This window comes from Xenopus tropicalis, chromosome 6 (genome assembly GCF_000004195.4).
Source record: "Xenopus tropicalis strain Nigerian chromosome 6, UCB_Xtro_10.0, whole genome shotgun sequence".
Classification (NCBI taxonomy): Eukaryota; Metazoa; Chordata; class Amphibia; order Anura; family Pipidae; genus Xenopus; species Xenopus tropicalis.
Genome location: NC_030682.2, coordinates 87,660,873 through 87,681,277, shown reverse-complemented (window position 1 = coordinate 87,681,277; position 20,405 = coordinate 87,660,873). Strand labels below are relative to the sequence as shown.

General features: G+C 44.1%; 3 protein-coding genes across 3 annotated transcripts in view; 1 reads left to right on the top strand and 2 right to left on the bottom strand.

Moving 5' to 3' along the window:
• Positions 1 to 9,035, bottom strand: part of LOC100145507 (uncharacterized loc100145507) — a 34,755-nt gene extending 25,720 nt beyond the window's left edge. The window contains 5 exon segments of the mRNA NM_001126951.1: positions 331 to 410; positions 603 to 693; positions 1,606 to 1,730; positions 2,447 to 2,568; positions 8,835 to 9,035. Of these exon segments, the coding sequence (NP_001120423.1) occupies positions 331 to 410; positions 603 to 693; positions 1,606 to 1,730; positions 2,447 to 2,551 (401 nt within the window). The 5' untranslated portion in view covers positions 2,552 to 2,568; positions 8,835 to 9,035.
• A 130-nt stretch (positions 9,036 to 9,165) lies between these two features.
• On the top strand, positions 9,166 to 13,525 carry psmg4 (proteasome (prosome, macropain) assembly chaperone 4). Its single transcript, XM_002936416.4, has 3 exons — positions 9,166 to 9,391; positions 11,148 to 11,223; positions 13,104 to 13,525. The coding sequence occupies exons 1-3, from the start codon at positions 9,227 to 9,229 to the stop codon at positions 13,223 to 13,225; spliced, it is 363 nt and encodes a 120-aa protein (XP_002936462.1). The 5' UTR covers positions 9,166 to 9,226; the 3' UTR covers positions 13,226 to 13,525.
• Positions 13,526 to 15,482: 1,957 nt separating this feature from the next.
• slc22a23 (solute carrier family 22 member 23) overlaps positions 15,483 to 20,405 on the bottom strand; it is a 99,907-nt gene continuing 94,984 nt past the window's right edge. The window contains exon 10 of the mRNA XM_002936427.5: positions 15,483 to 19,159. Coding sequence (XP_002936473.1) covers positions 18,802 to 19,159 — 358 coding nt within the window. The 3' untranslated portion in view covers positions 15,483 to 18,801. The remainder of the gene's footprint in view (positions 19,160 to 20,405) is intronic.

The window sequence follows — 20,405 nt, the reverse complement described above, 5'->3', positions numbered from 1 at the left end:
AATGACTAATACATTTATATATCTTGGGATGTATATTACCACTAATCTAACAAAAGATTCCTCGTTAGACTGAATATAATTAGTCATACAGTACCACATGATCTCTAGCAATAAATCCATATTGAATGTCATGTTATATGAAAGAAGCATGTAAAGGCTCAAATACCTTTATGAACAACGCTTAAGTGTAAAAAACAATTGCAAGCAATTTTGTGCTTTTTACGAAGCATTATTGTATATAACGTGTGTAAACACAATTTGTTTTAAATAAACTTATTAGACAGGATACCGTAAATAAGAAAAATTACAACAAATTACCACAGTACTTACCAGTTTAACAGGTCCACACTGTTTGTTTCCATCGGCAATATATTAAAATGGTAAACAGTTATGGAGAATTCACAACTATTCTGAAACAAAGAAAGTAAAATATTATTCATGCATACACTAGGGATGTAACAAAATAAATCCCTGTTAACATCATGGAAACAAGTAAAAAAAAAAAGTCTGTACAATTACAGAAAGAAGTGTATAGAATTATGTGTCATATAATTATGTTACCAATATCAGTTATAATAACAAAGTCCTATAAAAGCACTTGCCAGGTCTTCCACTGCTGTAAAAACAACATCATAATTCTTCAAGATGATAATTTTGTTCTTAATGTCACCCAATGTGAAGTGCTCTTCCTCTCTGAAGAAAGAAGAAGGTTTTGTTTGAGCAGAAAATATGAGGAATGATTTTATGGGACGTAGACTCCACTTGATGTTATCCTGTACCGCGATTAGCACAAAGATATATTGTTCATTTAAAGGGGCTGACTAAACTTACAGACTGCAAGATTTAAAAAGAAATAGGGTGGGCGGAGAGTGGGAAGTCAACAAAAAAAAGTGAAATGGGGTGGTGAGAAGAACAGAGGGAAAAAGTCATAAAATTGGGATGTAGGAGTAGAAGAGGGTTTAATATAAAGAGAGCGCTTTATGTGAGTAAAATAAAGGAAAAGTGTGTAAAGCTATGTAAGGATGTCGCTCTGTTTTTTGACTTGTGGCACGTTTTTTTCCTGCTTCTCATGTAAAGCAGAATTTTGCTGTTACAAGGTGCAGTGTACTGCAGAGACGTGTCATTGTGAACAAAAAACCTGAAAAAAGGCCCCCACGTAGACAAGACAAGGGGAGCTTTATCGATTAACAGTAGTTTAAGTTCATAGGGCTTTTATTTATGTGAAGCAACATAAAAGCAACCCTATGCCACATGACAAATACAATTAAGTGATATGCTTTTTAGGCTTCACTTGTCCTTTAAAAAGGAGGAATAGAGTAATACAAGTTATAATTTCAACAATCCTCACGCAATTCAAAATGCATTTGAGCTGTGGCAGCTAAATCTACCCTGTACTATGAGTAGTGAGTACTAAAGTAATCTGCAGCTTAGCTAAGCTTAAAGGAACTGGAAAAGAAACTATTCCTCCAGTCCAACGAAACAAAAGGCAACAACTATATAATTTATTATAGTTAAATGTGAACTTTGAATATACAGTTCATCTTTAAACTCCCTGGTGTTACCCATAATGGATAGGGTATAGTTTTAAGACGTAACTGCACATACCTTTCCAGTATTACTTGAGCTTCCCTTGTGATGACACCTCGGATGTAGTACTTTCTATCAGAAATATGTACGACTGCTGCTACACCCTGGGAGTCATCTGAGGACACAGCTGACATCTTTACGAACTGAGAATGATACAAACAATGATGTAAGTGTGTATGTGTAAAATGACAGATAAAGTGTAGCAAAGATCTTTTCAATCATTCCAGGCATTGACAGATCAGATATCTGTGTGTATATATGCACTACTGCAGCGACTAGGTATGTGTTTTTAGGTGTCACTTCACGTACCTTTGCAGAGTTTGAAGACAGCAATAGACTTAAGGGCTCTGGCACACAAGGAAGTTTAGTCGCCCGCGACAAATCTCCCTTGTTGCGGACGACTAAACTCCCCGATATGCCATCCCACCGGCGATTTACATTTTCGCTGGTGGGATGTCATGTCGGGGAGATTAGTCGCCCGCAACAAGGGAGTTTTGTCACAGGCGACTAATCTCCCCGTGTACCAGAGGCGTAAAACAGGTTTAATTCTACTATTTTACGTTGACCATCAGCGCAGTCAGGCAACCAATTGATGAAAAAATGTGTGGGTTTCTGATCTTTGATTTTACCTTACCACAAATGATCTGCCCCAAGTTCTGTGATCATCTTCAGTTTTTATCCTAATTTTATCCTAATCTTTTACATGAAAATTAGTTCATTACTTTATAGATCAAAGAATGATGGAGAAAAAAAAAACATCTGTGCCTGATGATGGTTTCATGACAGTTCCAAAATGTGTCACAAATTAATTAATGGCAGAGACAAGGCTAGCATATTACACCAAAATCTTGATAAGCACCTCAACCACCTGGGCAGTAACAGGCTTGTATTTAACATTTTTCTTATATTTGGCAAGAAGATCTAGTATCCATGGGTGGCCAATGGAACACTGATGGGCAGGCATGTCTGTTCTTTGGTATCCTAAAACCACAAAATGAAATATTGTAAAATATATAACAAAATACACACAAACAGTACTGCATCAAACTTCTTAAAGTGAAAAATTACTGTTTTTTTTATGGTAATCACTAGTGTGGTTTAAACTAGGGCTACATCCTAAGTTTACCTTAAAATAACCTCTTGTCCCTTCCAAGACTGTGTTTAGCTAGACTGGGGGGGGGAAATGTGGACCTCTGAAAAGACAGGTTCTATGTACAATTGCAGTTTGGTGAGTCAAATGCAAAATCTCTTTTTATAAAACAAACTCATATAATTCCTATATAATATAGGATTATAAGTCTATGTCTATGAAAAATTTTTACAGGTATAGGATCTATTATTTGGAAGGCTTGGGACCTGGGGTTTTCCAAATAAGTGTTTTTTTCTGTAATTTACATCACCATATGTTAGGTCTTCAAAAAAAAATCAGTTAAACGATAAACCCAGTTGGCTTGTTTTTCCCAGCAATATGGATTTATAAAACTTAGTTAGCATCAAGTACAAGATACTGTTTTATTATTACAGTGAAAAAATGGGCTCTATGGAAAGGTGGCCCTTCCATAATTTGTATCTTTCTGGATCTCAATTTTCTATATAAGGGATCCTATACTTAAGAAAGACTTTGTGATTGCATGTAGAGGGGAACATTAGCATGCTTGGCAGCACAAAGTGATTGTTCATTGCTTTCTGTTAAATGATACCTTTAATCCAGGATTTGGATAAAATAGGCATGTTAACAACAAATATAGCACTCTACCTTTGCCAGGATCAGCCCCACACAAACTTTAAAACTAATATTTAGTATTATGTATTTACTCACTATTTTATTGCACAAAGGATCCACAATGCGTACTCAGAACTATATGAATGAAATACACAATTATAAGGCTCAGACTAGAAGGCGGGGGACACATTTGGTCGGTTCACTAGACAACTGAAGTAGCCTCTAACTGAATCCATGCAAAATCTGCCTTCCCGCGTCCCACTGACTGCGCTTGGGACACAGTCCCAGTCCCACTCACTGCGCTACGGACACAGTCCCAGTCCCACTCACTGCGCTACGGACACAGTCCCGGTCCCACTCACTGCGCTACGGACACAGTCCCGGTCCCACTCACTGCGCTACGGACACAGTCCCGGTCCCACTCACTGCGCTACGGACACAGTCCCGGTCCCACTCACTGCGCTACGGACACAGTCCCAGTCCCAGTCCCACTCACTGCGCTACGGACACAGTCCCAGTCCCACTCACTGCGCTACGGACACAGTCCCAGTCCCACTCACTGCGCTACGGACACAGTCCCAGTCCCACTCACTGCGCTACGGACACAGTCCCACTCACTGCGCTACGGACACAGTCCCAGTCCCACTCACTGCGCTACGGACACAGTCCCAGTCCCACTCACTGCGCTACGGACACAGTCCCAGTCCCACTCACTGCGCTACGGACACAGGCCCAGTCCCACTCACTGCGCTACGGACACAGGCCCAGGCCCACTCACTGCGCTACGGACACAGGCCCAGTCCCACTCACTGCGCTACGGACACAGGCCCAGTCCCACTCACTGCGCTACGGACACAGTCCCAGTCCCACTCACTGCGCTACGGACACAGTCCCAGTCCCACTCACTGCGCTACGGACACAGTCCCAGTCCCACTCACTGCGCTACGGACACAGGCCCAGTCCCACTCACTGCGCTACGGACACAGGCCCAGTCCCACTCACTGCGCTACGGACACAGTCCCAGTCCCACTCACTGCGCTACGGACACAGGCCCAGTCCCACTCACTGCGCTACGGACACAGTCCCACTCACTGCGCTATGGCCACAGTCCCAGTCCCACTCACTGCGCTACGGCCACAGTCCCAGTCCCACTCACTGCGCTACGGACACAGTCCCAGTCCCACTCACTGCGCTACGGACACAGTCCCAGTCCCACTCACTGCGCTACGGACACAGTCCCACTCACTGCGCTACGGACACAGTCCCAGTCCCACTCACTGCGCTACGGACACAGTCCCAGTCCCACTCACTGCGCTACGGACACAGTCCCAGTCCCACTCACTGCGCTACGGACACAGTCCCAGTCCCACTCACTGCGCTACGGACACAGTCCCAGTCCCACTCACTGCGCTACGGACACAGTCCCAGTCCCACTCACTGCGCTACGGACACAGTCCCAGTCCCACTCACTGCGCTACGGACACAGTCCCAGTCCCACTCACTGCGCTACGGACACAGTCCCAGTCCCACTCACTGCGCTACGGACACAGTCCCAGTCCCACTCACTGCGCTACGGACACAGTCCCAGTCCCACTCACTGCGCTACGGACACAGGCCCAGTCCCACTCACTGCGCTACGGACACAGGCCCAGTCCCACTCACTGCGCTACGGACACAGTCCCACTCACTGCGCTACGGCCACAGTCCCACTCACTGCGCTACGGCCACAGTCACAGTCCCACTCACTGCGCTACGGACACAGTCACAGTCCCACTCACTGCGCTACGGACACAGTCACAGTCCCACTCACTGCGCTACGGACACAGTCCCAGTCACTGTGCTACGGACACAGTCCCAGTCCCACTCACTGCGCTACGGACACAGTCCCAGTCCCACTCACTGCGCTACGGACACAGTCCCGGTCCCACTCACTGCGCTACGGACACAGTCCCGGTCCCACTCACTGCGCTACGGACACAGTCCCGGTCCCACTCACTGCGCTACGGACACAGTCCCGGTCCCACTCACTGCGCTACGGACACAGTCCCAGTCCCACTCACTGCGCTACGGACACAGTCCCACTCACTGCGCTACGGACACAGTCCCAGTCCCACTCACTGCGCTACGGACACAGTCCCAGTCCCACTCACTGCGCTACGGACACAGTCCCAGTCCCACTCACTGCGCTACGGACACAGTCCCAGTCCCACTCACTGCGCTACGGACACAGTCCCAGTCCCACTCACTGCGCTACGGACACAGTCCCAGTCCCACTCACTGCGCTACGGACACAGTCCCAGTCCCACTCACTGCGCTACGGACACAGTCCCAGTCCCACTCACTGCGCTACGGACACAGTCCCAGTCCCACTCACTGCGCTACGGACACAGTCACAGTCCCACTCACTGCGCTACGGACACAGTCCCAGTCCCACTCACTGCGCTACGGACACAGTCCCAGTCCCACTCACTGCGCTACGGACACAGTCCCAGTCACTGCGCTACGGACACAGTCCCAGTCCCACTCACTGCGCTACGGACACAGTCCCAGTCCCACTCACTGCGCTACGGACACAGTCCCAGTCCCAGTCACTGCGCTACGGACACAGTCCCAGTCCCACTCACTGCGCTACGGACACAGTCCCAGTCCCACTCACTGCGCTACGGACACAGTCCCAGTCCCACTCACTGCGCTACGGACACAGTCACAGTCCCACTCACTGCGCTACGGACACAGTCCCAGTCCCACTCACTGCGCTACGGACACAGTCACAGTCCCACTCACTGCGCTACGGACACAGTCACAGTCCCACTCACTGCGCTACGGACACAGTCACAGTCCCACTCACTGCGCTACGGACACAGTCCCAGTCCCACTCACTGCGCTACGGACACAGTCCCACTCACTGCGCTACGGACACAGTCCCAGTCCCACTCACTGCGCTACGGACACAGTCCCAGTCCCACTCACTGCGCTACGGACACAGTCCCAGTCCCACTCACTGCGCTACGGACACAGTCCCAGTCCCACTCACTGCGCTACGGACACAGTCCCAGTCCCACTCACTGCGCTACGGACACAGTCCCAGTCCCACTCACTGCGCTACGGACACAGTCCCAGTCCCACTCACTGCGCTACGGACACAGTCCCAGTCCCACTCACTGCGCTACGGACACAGTCCCAGTCCCACTCACTGCGCTACGGACACAGTCACAGTCCCACTCACTGCGCTACGGACACAGTCACAGTCCCACTCACTGCGCTACGGACACAGTCACAGTCCCACTCACTGCGCTACGGACACAGTCCCAGTCCCACTCACTGCGCTACGGACACAGTCCCAGTCACTGTGCTACGGACACAGTCCCGGTCCCACTCACTGCGCTACGGACACAGTCCCGGTCCCACTCACTGCGCTACGGACACAGTCCCGGTCCCACTCACTGCGCTACGGACACAGTCCCGGTCCCACTCACTGCGCTACGGACACAGTCCCGGTCCCACTCACTGCGCTACGGACACAGTCCCGGTCCCACTCACTGCGCTACGGACACAGTCCCGGTCCCACTCACTGCGCTACGGACACAGTCCCGGTCCCACTCACTGCGCTACGGACACAGTCCCGGTCCCACTCACTGCGCTACGGACACAGTCCCGGTCCCACTCACTGCGCTACGGACACAGTCCCAGTCCCACTCACTGCGCTACGGACACAGTCCCAGTCCCACTCACTGCGCTACGGACACAGTCACAGTCCCACTCACTGCGCTACGGACACAGTCCCAGTCCCACTCACTGCGCTACGGACACAGTCCCAGTCCCACTCACTGCGCTACGGACACAGTCCCAGTCCCACTCACTGCGCTACGGACACAGTCCCAGTCCCACTCACTGCGCTACGGACACAGTCCCAGTCCCACTCACTGCGCTACGGACACAGTCCCAGTCCCACTCACTGCGCTACGGACACAGTCCCAGTCCCACTCACTGCGCTACGGACACAGTCCCGGTCCCACTCACTGCGCTACGGACACAGTCCCGGTCCCACTCACTGCGCTACGGACACAGTCCCGGTCCCACTCACTGCGCTACGGACACAGTCACGGTCCCACTCACTGCGCTACGGACACAGGCCCGGTCCCACTCACTGCGCTACGGACACAGTCCCGGTCCCACTCACTGCGCTACGGACACAGTCCCAGTCCCACTCACTGCGCTACGGACACAGTCACAGTCCCACTCACTGCGCTACGGACACAGTCACAGTCCCACTCACTGCGCTACGGACACAGTCCCAGTCCCACTCACTGCGCTACGGACACAGTCCCAGTCCCACTCACTGCGCTACGGACACAGTCCCAGTCCCACTCACTGCGCTACGGACACAGTCCCAGTCCCACTCACTGCGCTACGGACACAGTCACAGTCCCACTCACTGCGCTACGGACACAGGCCCAGTCCCACTCACTGCGCTACGGACACAGTCCCGGTCCCACTCACTGCGCTACGGACACAGTCCCGGTCCCACTCACTGCGCTACGGACACAGTCCCGGTCCCACTCACTGCGCTACGGACACAGTCACAGTCCCACTCACTGCGCTACGGACACAGGCCCAGTCCCACTCACTGCGCTACGGACACAGTCACAGTCCCACTCACTGTGTTACGGACACAGTCCCAGTCCCACTCACTGCGCTACGGACACAGTCACAGTCCCACTCACTGCGCTACGGACACAGTCCCAGTCCCACTCACTGCGCTACGGACACAGGCCCAGTCCCACTCACTGCGCTACGGACACAGTCCCAGTCCCACTCACTGCGCTACGGACACAGTCCCAGTCCCACTCACTGCGCTACGGACACAGTCCCAGTCCCACTCACTGCGCTACGGACACAGTCCCAGTCCCACTCACTGCGCTACGGACACAGTCACAGTCCCACTCACTGCGCTACGGACACAGTCCCAGTCCCACTCACTGCGCTACGGACACAGTCACAGTCCCACTCACTGCGCTACGGACACAGTCCCAGTCCCACTCACTGCGCTACGGACACAGGCCCAGTCCCACTCACTGCGCTACGGACACAGTCCCAGTCCCACTCACTGCGCTACGGACACAGTCCCAGTCCCACTCACTGCGCTACGGACACAGTCCCAGTCCCACTCACTGCGCTACGGACACAGTCCCAGTCCCACTCACTGCGCTACGGACACAGTCACAGTCCCACTCACTGAGCTACGGACACAGTCCCAGTCCCACTCACTGCGCTACGGACACAGTCCCAGTCCCACTCACTGCGCTACGGACACAGTCCCAGTCCCACTCACTGCGCTACGGACACAGTCCCAGTCCCACTCACTGCGCTACGGACACAGTCCCAGTCCCACTCACTGCGCTACGGACACAGTCCCAGTCCCACTCACTGCGCTACGGACACAGTCACAGTCCCACTCACTGCGCTACGGACACAGTCCCAGTCCCACTCACTGCGCTACGGACACAGTCACAGTCCCACTCACACAGAAAGTGCAACGCAGCTCCAGATTCTCGGACAGTTATTCCAAAGTTGTCGTTGACGAGTTAATGTTCTAAGGTCCATTACATGAAAACGACAATGAACCACCTCGGTTCTGAACCCCTCCAATAACAGCACAACTTCAAAGCCTTTCCAATGTCAGTATCCATCAGCAACGACCAGAGATATAACAACTGCACCCCACCCGATGATCACAATAATAGTCGCACACTGTAGGCAGACATATTCCGTTTGGGTAAATAGATTCGTTATACACGGGGAAATGCCCACACTAAAAATGTCTCCTGACGCGCGCCTGACGTATTTGCGTCCTTATGACGTTTCCCAGCGCGCCATTGGAGGTTGTAACGCAGCAACCGGGAGTCGGGATTTTCAATGATGGAGTTATCTCCCCGGGCCATTACCGTGCATAACTTCTCTGAGAGGATCTGCGAACAGCTCGTGCATTTCCATGTAATGGGCATGGAGGATTGCTTCTTCCTGTGGGTCGGGAACTCGCCTGTCTTAGCCAATTTGTCTGTGGCTATGTGCAGTAGATTTGTGAGTTGGTTTCTATCAGGAAGTTAAAGAATGTCGTCTCCGATCTGTGCATATTGGTCCTACTATGGTTGAGTTTGTTCAAGCTATTGATACATTAATATTATATTATATACCTTATCCTTCAGAATGATGAAGTATTAGCTCCGTTTCCTCTAATGATGAACTGCGCTGTCACCCAAATCATCTATATTCCTTAGGATATGTATTTCATTATGTAAAGGGATTCTGCCATTATTTTTAAGGAATAGTTTTTATGACTATATTACACTGTTCACATTGTAAATAATTTATTCTACCATTTTATTGGGGTGTAGGCAGCCATCTCAGTGTATTGTGCCTTTCAGAAGGAGCCAGCGCTACACATTCAAACTGATTTCAGATAAGCTATTGTTTTTTCTGCTCTGTGTAATTAAATAACAAATGACTGCTGAGATGGAGTTGGATTTTTAGTATTGAGTGCTATTCTCACAATGGGAGCCCTTTTAGCAATACAGGTGTCAGGGAGCTGCTATCTTGCTACCTTCCCATTGTTCTGCTGATCAGTTGCTGGGAGGGGGTGATATCTCTCCAACTTGCAGCTCAGCAGTAAAGTGAGACTGAAGTTCATCAGAGCACAGGTCACATGACTGAGGACACCTGGGAATTGAAGAATATGGCTAGCCCAGTGGTTCTCAACCTACCTAATGCTGCAACCCTTTAATACAGTTCTTCATGTTGTGGTGACCCCCAACCATAAAATTATTCCTAAGACCATCGGAAATATGTGTTTTCTGATGGTCTCAGGCGACCCCTGTGAAAGGGTTGTTCGACCCCCAAAGGGGTCCCGACCCACAGGTTGAGAACTGCTGGGCTAGCCCAATGTGAAATGTCAAAGTTAAATTTTAAAAAAATCTGTTTGCTCTTTTGAAAAACTGATTTCAATACAGGATTCTGTTGGAGAAGTGTTATTAACTGATGCGTTTTGTAAAAAAAACATGTTTTCAGTGACAGAATCCCTTTAAAGTGTTTTAAAGGTGTGTATATCAGGAGTATTTTTGCTTTAAAAAGGTCAACTTTCCTCAGCAGCATTCTGGCTGTCTGACAACTTTCAGGTCAGAATGCAACCTTAAAGGCTATATGTGGTGTTTTTATGCCTCTAATTACAGAGTTGCAATGTGGCATTAAAAAAATGCCTGTGGAAAAAATTCTAGAATTTTATAGAGAAGTCAGTGCATGTACAACATGCTGCTTGGGACAAACTGTTACAGCCGTGGCGATTAATCATGCAATTGATTTTCAAAAATCATGGCAACTAATCGCTCCATATGTCTTCACCCTTACCAGCCTAACTGGCTCTGATAAACTTCAGTCTCTGTTTACTGCTACGCTGCAAGTTGGAGTGATATCAACCCCCTACCCCCGAGCAACAGAATAATGGGTCGGTAACAAGATTACAGCTTCCTGACCCCACTGACAAAGGATTCAGCTGCCTGAACTGATAGTATCTCCCAGGACTAATAGCACTGCAAGTGAATTTTAGTGAGTGGTAAACAGGCAAAAAAAAAAATACAGTGATTGCAGCATATTTAATATTTCTTCTATTACTGATTTATTTTCTAGAAAGGAAAGCCATAACAGCAGTCTTTGTGGTATAGCGAAAGCTTACATTTGTTACTTATTTAGGGTTATGTATATGCATACTGTATAAATCTGATTATAACATCAAAAGCCTATTTTAGAAAAATAATTAGATACTTTTTTAATCATATTTTTTTAGGATTCAGTCCCTTTATCTACATTGGTTCTTGGGGATACCTCTGATATGACGTCAACTTCTTTTGCACAACGATTAGGTATGTATTAAAATTCCCATTGCATAAGTATTGGCATAGACAAGCATGTCTTTGTGTCTTGCTGAGATAAGAGGGTATGGGTTACGGCTGTCTTGATGTGTTGGCATACAGTCCAATATGGGGGCTGATAGTCAGGATATTAGAGTGTCTGCATAACTGTTCCCAGCATGATAGCATGCCTTTCTGTTGCTTCCCATTATTTGTCAAGCACTGCCCACCTCTCACCATAGGGATGTGAATTGGTCAGGTTGGTGTCACTTAGTTTGAGCTCCTTTGTCTAGATCTGGGTCCCAGCAGAATTACCCATAGTGCTGTTTGTTGCTCTTTCCCGATTGGATTTGAGATTTGCCAAACCCATGAGATGTCTCCTGCACATTCTTAGAAGTTTGTTAGTGTGACAGTGAATAGTTTACAGTTATTGCAATATTATCCAGAAGTCTGTTAGTTTTACTCCCAGTTTGGGATTGAGCATGCTATATCTTGTAAGTGATTAAATGGAGTATGTCCAGGGAATAGGGAAAATTATATTATACTTGCATGATTTTACTTTCCTGGATGTACTCCATATCCACAAATTCCCATTCCTTCTGCAAAGGTTGTCTTATACAGATACTCCTACTGAGGGATGACATGGAGTACAGGTATGGGATCTGGTTTCAAAAACCTGTTGTCCTGAAACTTCCAAATTAGGAAAACTCTCTCTAATAGACTCCGTTATAAGCCAAAAATTCAAATATTAAAAAATGATTTCCCTTTTCTCTGCAATAATAAAACAGTACCTTGTACTTGATCCTAACTAAGATAAAATTAATTCTTATTGGAGGCAAAACAATCCTGATGAGTTTAATGTTTAAATTATTTTTCAGCAAACTTAAGGTATTAGAAAACCCCTGGACCCAAGCAGGTCCCATAGCTGTATTGCCAAGAATTTTTCTTTTTTATATGCTCTTTTACCATTCACAAGCATCTTCGATTAATCACTGCAAAGCCCAGCACTTTTGACCCAGAGATAGGATTAATAGGTGGCCTATCCTTATTTCCCTAGTGTCTGATCTAGAGCCACTTGTCCATGATTTGTTACTAGGCAGCAATACGTTGGCCAGGAGAAAGAATCTGAGAGCAACATGTACTGTAGCAATGGGGACTTACCAGTCATTTGCCTGGGGCAGCAAAGAAGCCTAGGGTTGGTTTTGACAGGCATACACAGAAAAGACAGGCAGGTGGGAGTTGATTGACTTAAAAATAAATATTTTCTACGCATTTAAATATAATGTGGTGGTACCCTGCACTGGTGAAAAAAATGTGTATTTGCTTTTAGAAACACTAGTACCCTTTATATAAATGAGCTGTTCTGTAGCCATGGGGCAGCTAGTTAAGTAGGGCAAAAGGGGTCATGTAAACACAACAGATAAGCTCTGTAGAATAATGGATTTTAGTTCTTATACAGGAAGATAAACAGGGGTCATATGTAATTTATGGCTTTAATAAAGGTCATGGGATATTTCCTGTGATGCTGTTTGACACTACCAGCGCTGGGTATCAAGCAGAAAGCCTGACATGTAAAAGATATATCAGATACAAATATCCCTATTAGACACCAGGTAATATTGCATCTAGCATGGAAGGTGATCAGTACATAAATGCAAGTGTTCCATCCCAAATGTTGGAGGAATGAATTACAGAACATGCACTAATAATCTGCAGCATGGTGAAAGCAGCAGCAAATACATTCATGTTTATTTTCTCATGTCATCCCTATTAATTTAGCCCATTAGCTAAAGCTTTAGAAACTAATTAAGCACTTCATATTAAGAAGCCCATGTCATCCTTTTGGAGTGTTTAATGAAGCAAAGTTAAATGAAATTGTGTTTAACTTGCAGCAAAGAAGACTAAAAAGCAAGTGTTTGCCAGTGTGAACATCCCCAATAATGAAAGCCAGCTAATGCTACTGATTGAGAAACGCATCAGGCAGGAGATGGACACCTTTCCTGAGAAGTTCTGATGGTCTGATTTTAAAGGCACCTGATTTACTCCTTTACTTTGTGATGAAGTTAATACACGCAGAAATGTGCTGTTGGTTCCACGTGAATTCCATTACAGGAGACCTGAAGATCAGTCCCATGTATAGCTAAGAAGCAGTGCAGGGGAAGTACAGCATTCCCTCCAAAGGCATACTGTATGTACCAAAAGTGGGTCATGTGATTGCTCAGCTAAGTAGATCCATTGTTAACACACGAAGGTTAAACTGCCTTTTCAAATGTATTTCTAGAGAAACCTATTTTATTAAAAAAATGACTAGTAATTAATGAGTATTTCTTTCTTATTTAAAGGGGAATTATTGTGAAAAAATAATTTGTCATAAAAAAAAGGAACTTCCCAAATAAAATATACTAAAAATGAATTGCCCTTTCTAGAATACTCCATCTCTGCAATATGTTTCTCTATTTGCAGGGGATGGAGTAAGATTTTAATTGACATTAAGGTCAGATACATTGGTGTGTTCGCTCTGCCTTGATGATGTTTTAGAGCTATCTTTTTAAATAACCAACACTAAGCTGCATATAGAGAGACAGTTTGTAGAGACGGGGATAATGAGGAGTAGCTTCATTATTCCAGAAACGGTACAGAATTGGTTTGATTGGTTATTTTTATAAAGTTTTTTATTTCCCTGAGGTAAGTCCTAAATTAGCTTTCCTTTGCAATTGGCAGTCAACATTGGATCACATTGCTCATGACTTGTGGGTTTATGGGTTTCTGTACAAATGCGAGCACTCATTTATGCTTTAAGAACTTAATCAAAGCAAGAGAACAAAAGTTAAGAATGGCTCACCCAAAAAATTTGTTAGCACTTTTGCAGTGCACACCCTTTCTTCACTGCATATATATCTAACTATAAAACAAGGGACCGGTAAATACAGGTTATAAGTGTGATGGTACAGGTGAGCAATCATTTTTTTTTCCGGATTTTAAAACATTTATATTTTATAGTTCTGCAACTCTAAGGGGCTGATTTACTAAGACACGATTTCGAATCCGAATTGGAAAAATTCTGATTGGAAACGAACATTTTGCGACTTTTTCGTATTTTTTGCGATTTTTTCGGCGTCTTTACGTTTTTTGCGTAAAAACGCGAGTTTTTCGGCGTCTTTACGATTTTTGCGTAAAAACGCGAGTTTTTCGTAGCCATTACGAAAGTTGCGCAAACTCGCGTTTTTTTCGTAGCGTTAACACTTGCGCGCAAAGTCGCGCCTTTTTCGTAGCGTTAAAACTTAAAAGGCGCGACGTTACACGCAAGTTTTAACGCTACGAAAAAACTCGCGTTTTTACGCAAAAATCGTAAAGACGCCGAAAAACTCGCGTTTTTACGCAAAAATCGTAAAGACGCCGAAAAAATCGCAAAATTACCAATCATTACGAAAAAAACGCAATCGGACGCATTCGGCCCGTTCGTGGGTTAGTAAATGTGCCCCTAAGGCTTTGACTTTCAATTGCTGTCTGGTTGCTAGTGCTTACTTAACTGCAGTCTGCAGTTTGGGTGTCAGAAAGGAAAAGCAATAGGAGAGGGCTATAATAATAAAAAAATAAAAAGCAGCAACTAAAAATAAGAGAAACAATAAAATTAAATCCTAACAGATAATCTGTTTTTAGGTTGAAGGAGTAAGCAATCCCCTACAACCTGATCATTGCAGCCTGGAAATAAGCATCAAAGGAAACCTAAGGATTTAAAAACCACATAAAATGCCAATTGAAAAAGTCATTTGAACAGTCCATCTATAACATACTGATGAAGATGAACATCTTCCTTTAAAGTCTGAGCTGAATTACATATTATGAACACAAATCTGACTGTGACAAAAGTCACTTGGAGATGGTATGTGTGTGTGATACAAGAGACAGACCTCACCTAACTCTGCTTGCCTGCCATTAAAGGGGTAGCGGCCTACATCAGTTCCAGTGTAAGAAGCTGTGTAAAATGCTGTAATTGCAAATGCAGAATTTGCACAGCAATTTTTGAACAGGGCTTTGCAGTCGCCTAAAATCATTATGCAGCCGGATAAATACACTGGATTTTGCATGGCGATCCACAGCATTCAGCCAGTGAAGTCTGGTGTGTTTCACTCCCATTTATTTATTTATTTTTTTTAACATGGCTTAATATGTCTCAATGTGTTCAGTATTTAGCCTCTACTTACCTGACCCATTTATTGTAACACTAAAAGCTTGACACTAACTTACAAGTACCACAAGAAAAATACACCTTTTGACAGTTTCTATGTTTTTATTTCTGTACATATACAGTACAAAGTATTTTGCTCAGATACAACCAGATGACATGCACACATTTAGCTTCTAAGACATTTTCGGTACTTGATTTGAAGCTTGTGCTATGGATGAGCACCACCAGACTACTTCTTATGAGTAATTAAAAAAAAAACAGTAAAAACAATTTCCTATTTAAAATTTTGGCAGATAAAGCCATCAACTGTTGAAAAGGAAAAAAAAAATTAAAAATATTACCACTTTCCTTCCTTTGTTGATGTACAGGTAACATAAAAAAACAGACACAATATCCCTAGAGCAGTGTAGAGACTGCTTAGCCCATTGAAACACAAGACCAAGTAAGTACACCAAAGATCATTACCTTCCAGTTTATAGTGCACCATGAAAACACAGGTTCTTTAAATGCAATGTATATGAGTTTCCATCATGTACTCGGAAGCATAGGTAAGTGTATATGCTTCCAGAAACAGACCACCATCCTTGCAGTAGCATCTTTCTTCCCCAGTATACTATACATTGGAGGAGATGGCCAATCTTTTAAATTATGGAAATCAGATGAACAATGATACAAGCAGTAGTAGTTGTTTGGTAAAAATACAGTACAATGCCTACAAACCCATTGGTGATTGCTTGAGAATTACAGCACAGAGGATATTTACGGCTATTCATACGATAAACAGAAATCGGTGTGAATGGTGAGTTTTTTTTCCACAATGGATAACACAGACTAGTATTTCCCCAAAAGCACACACTACAATTCTGAATACACAATTCTTAAGGTGCTTTATAACCTCATCTCTTACAGAAGGGATACAGTGCACTGCAGCCCCTCCAATAGAGATGCGGTTAACACTCAATCAATTAATGGCACTTCTTTCAGTTTGGTGAGCCTACTGTTTTGCTCTACAACATTTAGAAACATTCAATAAAATACAAACATTTAATTTTCATCTGTACAATCCCAATGATCTCTCCCTCCAAATCACAAAACAAAACCAGTTGTACAATGATTTGATTGCTTTGTTTCTGCGCTAAGCAAAACTTGTTCATTCTTAAGCTATTCTTAACCTAAGAGTGGATTTTTTTCTTAAAGGATCATATCATTTGACCCCCATTGCAATTCTTATAGATTTCAAGTAGATTCTCAATGGACAGACAACCTGTTCCCTTTCCTGCTGTTGCCCAGCTGTCGTTAGGAAACTAGGACATAATAGTCCTACACCTGGAAAGCTACAGGTTCTGTATTAATGAAGTAGACTGTTTCCCAGCAGCTCTATTCACATTGTGATTAATGGCTGCTAAACAAGTAAAGCACTATTCCAACAGTTTATTAAGATTATGATTTCAGTTCCATGCTGGGTAGATAAGTGGGTGTTGTCAGGCTTTTTTCATAAAGGTGAATGTGTAGGAACCATTTACTTGGGCCATAATAGTTATAAATTGTTGTTCTATTCCTGGTCTCTGAAAAATCAGAGTAACCTTTCTTTGGTACTGAGAGCCGATTCAGTACAATGGATTCACCCAGCATGTGTATTTTGTACTTCCAAATCAGTAGCACCTATTTGCTTCCAAATTGCTAGTCTTGTGTTCACATGGCACTGATTTAAGACATAACCCATTCTCGATTGTGTTCAAAATTCATTATTTTATATTTATTCTTGAATAAGTAACAGTAAAAAGTAAGTCCACCAAGAAAACTTGTTTAACTGCAGTAAAATTGGTCATATTTTTAAGCAGTCAAAATTCTGAAAATATCCACTTAATTTCATTTTAATTGCAGATATCTCACATGATACCTTTTATAAAAGAGAGGGCCATCATTTTCCATCCCAGACCCACTGTGTACTGTTTCACAGTATGTATCAACAGGATTGTAAATGTCTCATAGAAATGCTAGATATCCTCAAACTACTCAGTAACAGCTCCTATTATGCTAAATGGCTGTAGCCTGTACACAAGGGTCTTGTTTTGCTTTTGGGATGCATTAGGTACAAGGTCAGTTCAGACACCCAGTACTATAAGAAATGGGGGGTGTTATTGCCCATGGAGGTATATAAACACAGAAATGTAATTGTCTGAGGGCAGATAAATGTTTGTCTGCTCTTGTAAGCATACCCGCATCTGTATTTTAATTTCTCTCTAGGAGGCTATAAGCACCAGAGGTGCTTATATACAGGCTGTAGGAGTTGTAGCTCAGCAGTCTGACAGCAGGGGTCTCCCTTTGTTCCACACAGAAAACTAAATAGGCCAAGTACTCTCTCATGTCAGTCAGCAGCATTAAATAGGATCCCAATGACTTAGCTCATATTTCCACTGCCACCGTTTCCATAAATAAAAAAAGTTACTGACTTGAAGCAGGATGTGTTCTATTCATACAGGAGGAAAATAGCAAGCAAGATTTGGCACAATCCTACCAACCATTCCTATAATCCTTTGTCAATATAAGATACGAAACCTGAGGGTTAAACATTGAAAAGCTGCAGGTCATAGCAGCTCATAGGCTTCATTGAAGGTAGTTTTTATTTTTCTCCATTTCCCAATAAGTCTGAATTGCTCAGAAATCCTAAAAAAAACCCTTGAACTTTATTTAATCTAAAATTAACTAGTGCAAAGGTAAGTAATCTTATTTTTTTCTCTTTATGTCATCTTATGTGTAAGTTAATAAGTTTCATTCATTGTACAGTAATGGTGGTGCAACTACAGATGGTAGCTGCTCAATGGTAGACAACTCAGCGTTTTTGGACTACATATATCAACTTGATCACCACTTACATATTTAGGAGCTACTCATTGATCTGAAAGAAATTTGGGCATCTGAACCTGCACCTTGTAATGAGAAAAGTAGGGCAGACATTGATTTGGAAACTTTAAAAACTGGTTCTGTAAATCATCATTACCTACTGCAGACTATTTGGTAATCTGCACCTTAAGGAAAAATTAGAAAAACAACCTCCTTCATTGCCCTCCATAATATTTTGAGACTCCAATAAATAACCCTCAGCACTTTTAGTTTAGTTGGGCTTACTGAATATAAACGCAAAAGTTCTTAAACAGTGGTATCAAATTAACAAAATAAGCCATACTTTTTCTTTTCTAATGGCAGGATATCAGAAATCACGAAAAAAAAATCCACATAAGTCTTCATATCCTGGAGTGTTAATAGAAGTTTCCTAAGGCTTAGCAGCTTAATGGAGGCTCTACCCATGTCAGACAATCCGACTGTACGTTTGGTCTGTGTGACCTGTGCAAAGGGGAAACAAATAAATATCGGTATGCGCCTCCATGAGCGTCTCTTTGTTAGGATGATTTAATACCGTTTACAGTTGTGTTTTCGGATATTCCATCTGACATGGCTACAGAATCGTGGAGGCCAGAGTAATCCTTAAGTTCAGAGTTTGTTAGCAAGAGTGGCTGCTCCCCTTTTCTGTGCGATAATAGAGGCTGGCGAGTATAGTGTTCTCCTTCAGGGATGTTCTCGGGCAGATTTTGGTTCTTGCTCTCTGGCAATAGCAAAATGCAGATAATGCAGATGAGGGTACAACAGGCAAAAATGATATGGTGAAGGAAGTATCCCTTCTGATTGTGAAGCTCCATAATGGGGGCTGTAAGACTTCCAAATCCAGCACTGGCCAGGACTAGTCCCAGGCCACCACCCCTGAAATAGACAAAGTTCAGATTTTCAAAGATATACAAACACAGACTTCGGGTGAAAATACACAGAGCTACTTGGTAGCAGCTAAATCGAAAATAATGTTTGAAGAGTGAAAAAACACTCATATACTCAGCGCTTCTTGATGATAGTCCATATAAATCAAAATCTCCAATGTTAAGGAGTGTAAACGTGTGCTGCTTCCTCCTGGTACAAGCTCCCCTTCAGATGAGCCTCAGAATATATATGCAGAATGTTGATGGAAGCGCATGGAAGTAAAAATAAAATATATATAGTGCAACAACGTCAAATAATAAATAAATAAACCATAATATAAAGTGAATGCTTAAGTAAAACACCACTAATACGTGTGACCCCAACTCTATATATATGTTCAAACTGCTCACCAGAACAGCAAATCAGAAAGCATATAGGCCACACACAGCTGGGTATTTGATTGAAGTGGGATCCAATTCAACAACGTATATAGAATGGAAGATGAGGCAAATATAGTGTGAAACTGTTTAATAGATATAAAAAGCCCTGCGCTCTGCAGGCTACTTACAGTACAGAAGTAGTATAAAAGCAATGAACAAATGAAGTGTCCTCCAAAGCTCGACGCGTTTCGGGTTTTTTTTAGGATTTCTGAGCAATTCAGACTTTGAAAACGCGTCGAGCTTTGGAGGACACTTCATTTGTTCATTGCTTTTATACTACTTCTGTACTGTAAGTAGCCTGCAGAGCGCAGGGCTTTTTATATCTATTAAACAGTTTCACACTATATTTGCCTCATCTTCCATTCTATATACGTTGTTGAATTGGATCCCACTTCAATCAAATACCCAGCTGTGTGTGGCCTATATGCTTTCTGATTTGCTGTTCTGGTGAGCAGTTTGAACATATATATAGAGTTGGGGTCACACGTATTAGTGGTGTTTTACTTAAGCATTCACTTTATATTATGGTTTATTTATTTATTATTTGACGTTGTTGCACTATATATATTTTATTTTTACTTCCATGCGCTTCCATCAACATTCTGCATATATACTTGGTAGCAGCTACTTTTCAAAGCTACTAAACCCCAAAAAATACCCACCCATAGACAATACTGAGAATTGTTTCTGCTAAAACACACGCAAAGACAATTACATATAATAACCTTTCTAATGTTTTATTTACCAGTAGGTCCTTCCAACAGACACGAGGGCACCCACTCCATTTAGAAGAAGGGAGGTTCCATTTAAATATT